Here is a 10,242-nt window from a genome sequence, read left to right as displayed (position 1 = left end):
GAGAGAGCTTTCCTGTTGCTTAAAATAACTCTAACTCTATTATTCCACAAAGTTGATCTATGTGGTGAGAAGTTATGAGTAAAAAAATCTTCCAAAACAAAGTCACATTTAAGAAAAATAAGGCCTTCTAATTTATTAAAGAGGGACCTAGAAATAGGAAACCGCATTGAGTTTGCCCAAGATAAATATGCTTGTATTTTATTCATCTTAAATGTTCCAAACATTGATTGAAATTCAAGAGCTTCATCTTTATCTAATTATGATTTTTTTTTTTTATTACTCTTTTGATGTTATGGGTTTTATTTCTTCAGATTAACTGTAAAATAACTGAATTGGCTTTATGGATGTTATCAGAGCAGGTATGTATACAGTATATATATATATATATATATATACTGTATATACATATATATACACATGTACGTGTGTGTGGCATGGCTAGATTCATTTGGAGTTACATTTTGACTAAGGGTTTTCTTTATGTGGCTTAAAATAGCTTAAGATGTTTACTCATAAGTCGGAGCCTGGACCCCAAACATAACCGTTTGTATTCTGATGCAATAAACACATTCAAACGTGAGTGGTCTGGCTGAAATTGTTTTTCTTCTCAAAATTTGATGCACGATCTGCAACTGCAATATCTGCATAACTGCTTATATCAGTATAAAGCATCATATTAACATTTTGATTAATGTTTCTAAAAACTGAAAAAGAGTAATGCTTCAAAAAGGGAAACATGCACCAAATGCCTCATAATAATCAAGGAAACACATATAACGTTCAGTATGATATGTTGAGCATTAATCTTGTCTAGATATTTCTACCTTAAGAGTCTATAAGAATATTATAAAGATCCTCTTTGATGTCTTTACAAAAAAAGGTGTGGAAATCAATCATTAGCCTGTCTAGTCCTGGAGACTTCCCCTTGGACATCAGCAGAATTGCACAGCCTCACTCATATATTCTTTTTAGTTTTGTTTGATTACATTGTTCATATACTGTCAGAAATACGGATACATTTATGTATACTAGTACCTGTGAGTACATGTATGTACCAAGCAATAAGAGGTGCATATGCATGTGTATCCTTTGGATTGCCAAAAAGGTACAAAGATGTTCCAAAGCAGTAAAAGGTACACAAATGTACCATATCTTCGAATAAGGTACAATACCATGAGACACAGTGTACACACACACAAGATGAGTTGAGACATGTTCCCTCCATCCAAAGAAACAAAGGAAAGAGCTGAAAACAGCAAAAAGTTATGTTCATTTACACAAATGACCTTACCTGCTAACACAGCTAACGTAAATGTGACATTAGCTTAGCTCAACCAAGTCGGTGTGAGCATATTTAGAAAAAAGTAAAACAGTCATTCTTGAAATCTGACATGAAATATGCCTGTAACTGGATGACATTTCCTTTATTCTTTGCATATCTTTTTTACTACTGAATTTAAAGCGACATTCTCTACACAGATCAAAACATACAGATTACATTCAAGACATGTATAGTTAAGGCATTGATACATAGAACACAAAACAAGGGTTTTTGTACAAACACAGACGTATAACATGAAACATTTTCACAACAGTATTCTGTGGTTTATGCTACATATATAGTGACAATGAGCCATTGTCTCTGACAGACCTATGTGAAATAACATGCTCAGGGCAATTACAACCACAGGGAGACATCGAACCTGTTTCTGCTTACATTCCTCAGAAATACTCACAGTATAAAAAATGGCAACGAATCATCTCCCACTAAGAAGCTTTAAGAGACTCACAGTGAACTCCACAGTTATTTCACCAGTTTCACAATTCATTTTGATTTCAGTTAAAGGTCCTTTGCTCTTCAGCAGGCTGCCGACGCGGTCACAGCGAGTGGACACTTTCTGTTCAAGGGTCAGAGATGCTGTTGACGTTGGTACGGGTGAGACGTTTGTGGGAGGTGTGAGCGCGTTAGTCTGCGAAGACGACGCTGATGCATCAAAGACTGGAGATGCTCCAACTTACAATGCAAGGTTTGATCCTCCTCGGTGGACGAGTGGAGGGTCTCCTTGCCTATAGAGAATAAATGATAAAAATGTTTGATAAGACATTATGCACAAAAATAAAGTTATTTAGTGAATGGATCCTCCTATGTGTACTTTACCATGTTGTATAACCATGTTTTTACAGTAGCCGACAACAGATAAAGCCAAAACAAACTTCAGAGAGCACCTATCGTGGTTTTTGTTTTTTACTTGAACGTGACTGTCGAGTTAAAGTGGTTACTATTTGCAACCTCTCCATGTGATGCCACTAAATCCTACCACTGGTCCTTTAATGGCATATTTCCACCGGCTCTACTCACCCCGCCTCACCTCGGCACGGTTTAAGTAGCGTTTCCACTGACATAGTACATGGTACCAGGTACTATATTTAGTTCCTGCTCAGGCGAGGTTGTGCTGAGTAGGTACTATGCGATGATTGGTCAGACTGCCGGCCACTGACTGGCTGGCACACTGTTGTCACAAATCAAGCTGAACAGCGAACTGTAGATCACTTAAAACTACTTAACAATCCTAAAAACGTGGGTCAAACTCCAACAACTACAGGAGTCTGGTGTAAAGTCAGTAGTCACTCGTGTGTGTGTGTGTGTGTGTGTGTGTGTGTGTGTGTTTGTCGCATATAAAACAAAGTCACCACAGTTGCTTACTTCTGGTTTTGCTGGTTTCCTCCTCTGGGTTCACTTCCCTTCTCACAGGGAAGTGGTGTTCAGGAAGTGTGGGTGGCGCCCCCTGGTGGTAAAAGGCAGCTCTGAGGAGGTCACTGAGAATCTGGAGAATGATACTGATGCCACGTTGAGGGTGGCTGATGCCACTCTGACTGTGAGGAGCCAGGGTGCCTGGTGGAAAAAGAAGCAGACAAGAACGGTAATGGATGAGAAGGAAAAGCTGGCACAGAGTGACAGTAGGATATCTAACTAAGCTGCTGTCGTTTCTCCATGTGGTGTGTTGTCCTTAGGCAAGACTTACCAGAGAATGTCCCAGAGAAGACACCTGGAGAGTGGCTCACAAAACTCTCTATGACAGCTCCTGGCGGCTTGCACAGCTCTGCAGTTGGTGTCACCTGAACATTACTCTGGGAAAGAAAGAAAAATAAAGTAGAAAAGGGTCTCCTTTTTCACCACCCGCACACAGTTTATATTATTTATCTTTGCAGTATGTGAAGGTATACCTTTTCAAAAGTTGAGGCTGGAACAGGGCTTGGGGGTCCGGCACTGGAGCCGGTGGGAGCAGGTGAGCAGACTGGTGTGGCTGCTTGTCGTGGACAGCTGGGATGTGGACAACCAGACAGAGAGGTGTGTACAGAGTGACAGGAGTGAGGTAGAGATGAGTGTTGGTGACACTTCATAGAAGGCACTGAGGTGGACGAGTGGGAGGAGGAAGCGGAGTCAAAGGGTTGTTGGGGGTTGAGGTGGACTGGGGATGCAGGGACAGCAGACCCTGGGACCGGAGAAGAGGTTTGGGTAGCAGGTGAGGTAGTGGAACCTGTGCTGTCAGTGGAGGACCAGACTGAGGCAGAGCCAGGGTGGATCACACTGCCAGCTGTTGGCGGCCCAGATTGAACTTTGCTGCTCCGAAGTCTCACATCCCCATTCTGCTGCAGCGTCTTCACATCCTGTGCAGACAGCTGGAGCTGCACGTACATCACGTGACCACCGATTCCCAAGCTGATGGTCAGATGTGACTGCCCAGACAGAAAGTCACTGATCTGTAGGATAGTGAAGAGAGAAAGACTTCAGGCTCCAGAGGTAATCCTCAAGATCTCTGTCATAGTTCTAAAACCAAACAAGCCCAGGTTATGGGGATAATTCTGCATGTTTTTACATTAGACTGATTTAACAAGGACGTGTGGGCTTTCCTTTGTCCCACACAGACCCATGTGTCATTTTGAATGAGAGACATATTTATATGGACTTAGTTGCATAGTTGGAATTCTTCACGGGCAATACTGCCGCAAACAGTATGCATATATCACATTACATAAAAGTCTCACCTGACTTTCTGTTAAACTTTCCAAAACGTCCATCATCGTCCTCTCAGTTCTGGCATTCGAGAACTGTGGCAGTAAAAACACAGTTAAGTCTGGCTGTATATATAGCTATATATGGAAATGTATAGTTCAGGGCTTTTTAACGTCCTATACTTTTAAAACGTTCACACAATGCGTCCCGTGGAGTCTATGCTACATGCTTTTAGTTGTTGTTATGTTGTGTGTTGAGCCACACTAAAGAAGGTTTTCTGATATGGCAGACAATATACTTTTCTGATTCTGATTCTGACATAAAGCTGTGATATGGCATATGTGCACATTTTTATTAGGTGAGCCTTTTGTTAAACGTCACATTTAGGAGGAGTTTGGCAGAATTGAGTGCAAAAAATACTTTATAAAGAGAGTGGAGACAAACAACCATCCACTCTCACTCACACAATTTAGAGTGTCCAATTTACAATTTGGGTTCTGAAGCCTTAAATAAGCCTTTCATAATGTACTTTGGGCAAGGGCCTTGCACTATGGAGGTAGCCTGACAAACAAACCATTGCATTACGAAGCAGACGCCTACTAAGTCAACAAAAATGGAATGACATCCTTTCTGGTATGCTATGGCCATCTTAGTTCCCTGACATTAGGCTGATTCTTACACACTGGACCTCCAAGTGTGTAAAAATCAGTTTTTCCCTGTCTCCCCACTGGCAGCCATGTTGAGAGTGCGCCTCCATGTCTCAGACTGGTCCTCAGGGTTGGGGACGCACATATTGCAGTAACATTCAAAATGCTGACTATGTGTCAGTACCTCATATGGCAAAACCTGAACTCTTCCTTCGAGGACATAGGATATTTACTCACAACTAAACCGGCTTCAATGACAGGAACCAGGGTCAGTTTGCTGCCATCTTTCACTCCCAGCTCCAGCAGTTTGCCTGCTGTCAGCTGCCTGATTTACAAATCATATAGAGGAATACACAGTTAGTACAAACAGAAACACACGAGCCAGTCATTCTGCACACCATGCAGTGTCCTACAGATCAGCTCACCTGTCTTTGTGCAGGAGCACAGTTCTGTTTCGTGGCAGTCTGAGTTTTTGGGAGATACGTGTCCTCAGTCCGTCAACAGTCTCCCCTCGGGGGACAGTGAGCTCCACAGGGCCGCCAGTGGTGGTCGAGGTGATGGACAGACTCATGGTGAGATCCCGCTGCTGCTGCTGCTGCTGCTGCTGCTGCTCCATGACTGCCTCCTTCTGTGAGCTAAAACGAGTCTCTGGTCGCCGGAATCAGTTCAGGTGAGATGTGAGGCTGTTTTTGCGTTTACTTCTGTTGCTCATTCCTCATCTTTGAATGTTAAAAACTAAAATTACGACGCAGTCTGCATCAGGGGTTTCTCCCTCTCTCTCTCTTTGGCTGTGACACACGGAGCTCTACTCCAAGTGTAAAGCACTCCAACCCTCTGCGTGAGAGCCACGCCCTCTCTGGACTCACAGCCAATCAGCGAGCCTCTTAAGAAACGTCAGACCAGTACTGTCCAATCAAAACACTTGTTTCCCACACTGCCCAACCTTGTTTTGTGCCATACTCACCATTCATAAATGATGCAATGAACACGCAGAACACATTCTCTATATTGAAATGTATAGATTTTAAGTTTGCATTTTTTATATATAAAGTGAATATACCATCCTGCCAAGTATGATTGTTGATTTGAGTAATTGTTTAAAAATAAAAAAAACTGTATTTTATCTGTACTATCTGTAGTTTACAGTTTTGCACTGCCATGTTTCTGCAGCAGCCCAAATTAATAATCCATTTTGAAACTGCGGTCTTGAAGCTTTTGACGCAAATCGAGGAAGAAGAAGAAGAAGAAGAAGAAGAAGAAGAACATCCTTTTGGTCTTCGAAGGCCACAATAGTTTCCCCATGCATTTTGGAAAGGGACCTGTGCATGAAGGAGTCCTCCATTTGTTACAATCTGCAGTAGTACTCACAGGACCATATATTTTTATTTAATATATGGTAATTATTCTCTTTATTCAGCTTTTCTATGTGATACATATCATTTCTGCACTAATAAACAACCTACAGTGTATGAGCATGTATGGGTCAACATATTATTATTAGTATTTGTCAGGGAGTGAGAGGGGACACCACTATTTTGCCATCACTTTAATTAATGAGTTTTGCACATTGCTATAGGATGAGCTGTGTTTTTGTGTTTTTTTAGCCTGTCATGCAGATTACTGAGTCCTCAGAGACATCAGCCTCTTAGCAACTGTTTTGTTGTTTTCCTGAAAGCACCACATATAGTGACCCAAACCTCCACCTACACCTCCTATGATAATCCTAATTTCACAAGCCTACTGCACTGTAGGTTTTTTTTAAAGCCATGTGTTGATGTGTAAAAGTAAAATCCAGAGCATATCATATTGTTACATCAATCACTGACTCATCTGTGGGTCTGTTTGTTCAGAACTTTTACATCAAGTAAAAGAAAATGTACGGCTCAAATCTTACAAATCACACTTTAACTGAGTGGGCTTTACAGTCTGTACATGAAGCCACATCCACATCTGGTTGGGGTCAAATCCTCAAAAAAAAACGGACATGCAATACAGTCTTCTATCTTGAGTCCAGATCAGAAAATGTTTGGACAGTTACAACAATAACAATGGCATGTGATGATTGTTTTACTATAAAGATATAATAATAGTACTACCTTTATAAAATAGTGGCAATTAGTATGAAAATATGGTTCTTTGTGATAGTGTAGAAGTTGTTGTCAAGCAGAGCCATGGCAGTCATCCAGGATACAAGGATACAAGGACAGTAGCTCTTTAAATGAGTCATCAGTGTTATACATACAATAGCATGTAGCATGTTGCTATAATGTATATTACTGTAAAAACAACAATAAGACAGAGCAATTTTTTATAAACATGTATAAATACCATGACAAATATACACTAAAATAGCACACAGTCATATATATATCATGTGTAATGAACAGTCAATCTGTCAATCTATATATGAATGCACATAAGCATTTGTATTATTTTAATGTGTTGCTTGTTTCAAGGTCACATGCCCGTCCCGTCATGCAGTGGGATGACCAGTCCATCACATGCTGTTTATAACCTCACTGCTTAGCCAGTGGGAGAAGATAATCAGAGTGTCAACAGTGCTCTTTGTATTCTGCAGTCGTTCACATCCTTTGCTGTACAGCACATTCGTGTCCATGACAACAGGGCCTCGGGCTGCACCTGTCACATGATGTACCAAGGAGAGGACCAGACTGAAGTGAAAGAAGGATGCGGGGAAGCAGAGGAGGAAACGGCAGAGAAATGCAGCTAATATAATGTCTCCTCACTGCGACTAAAAATAGCTGCACCCACAACACCCCCGCTTTGTCCAGCCTGCGTCACTCCACTCCCATATCTCCCTCCTCTCCTCCCCCACACTCACTCCTCTTCCCACTCGGCAGACATCTTTGTCTCACTGTGTCTTTTCTGTCTGAAAACAATCGATCCATGTTATGGCATGAGAGGGGAAAAGTGCATTTATTCCTTCCTTCTTTTCTGTTTTGTGTCTCAGATTAGTAGCATCGTATGTGCGTTGTATGAGGACGCTTCATAAAGCCACACATGGTCTCGAGAATCCTCGAGGATACTGTCACACATGCACTCAGTGGAAGTCTAGAGGAATCCCAGACTGATTGATTTTTGGTGTTTTCTGGTTTTACGTGACTAGAGGAAAGTGTCCCAGTGAGTGTCTGATGGAGGTCCTTCCCTCGCAGAGTCTCCGCCGCCCCCACACTGCATCCCTAACATTTCTATTGCAGCACGTCACAGGGAGAGGGAGAAGTGGCTGCTTTACATTCTTCAGGCCTCGCCGAGAACAATTCCACAGGATGTCCTGCTTTTCCGAGCACACACAGACGCAGCTCTGACGTCAACTGCCCATCCAGCACACACGCACGCACACACACACGCACGCACACACACACGCACACACACACACTCTGCATTCACACTCTCTTCCACATTCCTCTCACCTTGCACACTTTCTCCTGGCATCATCTCCCAGATGTTTCAGTCTGCTGGTATGTTGCACCACTGAGTCTCATGGTTTTCTGAAACAGGCACAGAATTTATCAACAAGAACCCTCACTGACAGACTGAGAAACCATCAAATCGGTGTAAGGCTGTCTAAAAATACAGAGGCACACACACACACACACACACAGATGGAGGAGAGCATTTGTCCATCTGTTTTTCCTTTTTGCTGAAGCAGCAAAGCAGAAAACAAAGTACATTCATGTTTTAAAGTGTAGACAAGCGCCACACCAATATAATCTTTATTAAGAAAATAAGGATTAAAACTCAATGACAAACACAAGATGAGGCTATTCTTCACTTTAAACTGATGTCAGCCATTTTGTAAAGACTGTGACCACGGTGGCAAGATCTTTTTACACACTTTATTTATGTTTCAGATGAGGAGGAGACTCTCAGGCCTCTGAAGCAGCAGAAAACTTTCTGGACTCCTCAAAGATATCCACAAAAACAAACACACTGGTGTAATGCCTGAGAAGAAATGAAAGGGTCAGAGAAGTTTACACACACACACACACACACACACACACACACACACATGTTTAGTGAGTAAATAACCAAAATGCAGGACATTTAAGTTTGTTCTGATCTGAGTTAGATCATTGCGCTCTCATGTCACTTCTGCTAAAGTTCTGGTGGATGAAAAGGTCTTTGTACAGAAACAGGTCCTTCAGCTCGTGTGAACTAAACTCGCTGCCTCAGAATCAGCATCGTCACACTTTTCTGTTATCGTACCAGAACATACTGCACCTCCTGCACTCTGCTGCCGAGGCATTTTCTATTTGTGCCGAGGCATCACACGGGAGTGCACAGTGCAGAGGTGAACTACTACAAATAGCTTTCAGAATAAGGGTATTTGCAAACTTGCTTACAGGTCTGCTAAAAAAAACCCAAACCAAAGATAAGGAACCAAAACAAAACTACAAAGTGGCAGGATTATATCAGGATACACAGAAAATATATTTAAAATTTTAAAATAATAAAGTTCAGTTAAATTAAGTTAAATTAAGGTATTTAGTGTGACCTACCATTACACATGAACAATAGCACTGACTCTCCCAAAACTAGAGTGGAACCTCTTTAATGTTACTGGTAAACATCTGTGTTTCTCCTGCTGAAAATAAGTTTATTCATGTTTTACACACACATGTCATTTACAGTTTGCTAATACACACAAGACCAACTTGACTTCATTGCAATCCAAATGTCAATGATGTCAGGATTTGACAGACATAAAAACAACTTTTATTTTACAACAGTCTGTGCCTTCAACCTGAAATCTACAGTGCAACGCTGCCCCCTAGTGGTGAAGGGTTACATTACACACAATGAAAAAAAACACAGTAAACATTACATTACACACAATGAAAAGAAACACAGTAAATTGAACAGGTTCACATTCATATTTAACTCAATTCTAATTCCACATTAGTGCGCCAACTTTTGACAAAATGATGATAATGATACGATTATCAGTCAATAATCCTGTCAGCAAAGCCATTCATGAACATCTGTACTGACAGTGAATGAACATTGAGTTCCTCCTCCTCCCCACATCAACACCACCACCACCACCATCATCATCATCGTCGTCAGTGCTGGTCACGTGCCTGGTCGGGAGCGGGCGGTGGGTGTGTCTAAGCGCGTGTGGTTTCATTCATAACTCCAGTGTCCTTATGTGAAGCTCAGATGAAAGTATGCAGAGGGAGCCAGGCTGCGTGTGCGCCGCTGCTAACCCACTCAGGCGGGTGAGTGTCACATCAGCACCGGTCAGCCACACACCTGCAGCCGTTACTCTTGCTGTTACTGCCGCTGCTTCATTATGTAACATGTGGGCAGAGATGATGATGAAGATGATGATGGTGATGATGCTTGGGCTCCGGATCATCTGTTTTTAGTGAAGCTGCATGTTCCGTGCGCGGGGATCACCACGCGTGTCCGGTATATGCGTGACTCACGGTTGATTTGTCCCCCCCCCCCCCCCCCCCCCCCCGCCACAGACTGAGAGCAGACGACGCAGGGACAGTGTGGGACAGTCCTGATCGGCGGAAGATGCTGCTGATGCTGATGCTGAGGATGATGATGCTG

General features: G+C 42.3%; 1 protein-coding gene across 2 annotated transcripts; it reads right to left on the bottom strand.

The window, feature by feature from the left end:
- Window positions 1-1,405: 1,405 nt before the first annotated feature.
- Window positions 1,406-5,471, bottom strand: LOC131473614 (midnolin-like). Of its 2 annotated transcripts, XM_058650940.1 has the most exons (7): window positions 5,088-5,471; window positions 4,900-4,987; window positions 4,048-4,110; window positions 3,226-3,762; window positions 3,024-3,129; window positions 2,705-2,893; window positions 1,406-2,067 (listed from the first exon to the last, which is right to left on the bottom strand). In XM_058650940.1, the coding sequence occupies exons 1-7, from the start codon at window positions 5,276-5,278 to the stop codon at window positions 1,910-1,912; spliced, it is 1,332 nt and encodes a 443-aa protein (XP_058506923.1). In that variant the 5' UTR covers window positions 5,279-5,471; the 3' UTR covers window positions 1,406-1,909. The 2 variants fall into 2 exon arrangements, with proteins under 2 accessions (XP_058506923.1, XP_058506932.1); XM_058650949.1 differs by lacking the exon at window positions 4,048-4,110.
- Window positions 5,472-10,242: the final 4,771 nt, after the last annotated feature.

This window comes from Solea solea, chromosome 1 (assembly GCF_958295425.1).
Source record: "Solea solea chromosome 1, fSolSol10.1, whole genome shotgun sequence".
NCBI classification, from domain to species: Eukaryota; Metazoa; Chordata; class Actinopteri; order Pleuronectiformes; family Soleidae; genus Solea; species Solea solea.
The sequence above is the reverse complement of the archived record's forward strand: the minus strand, read 5'-3'. Positions and strand labels throughout refer to the sequence as shown.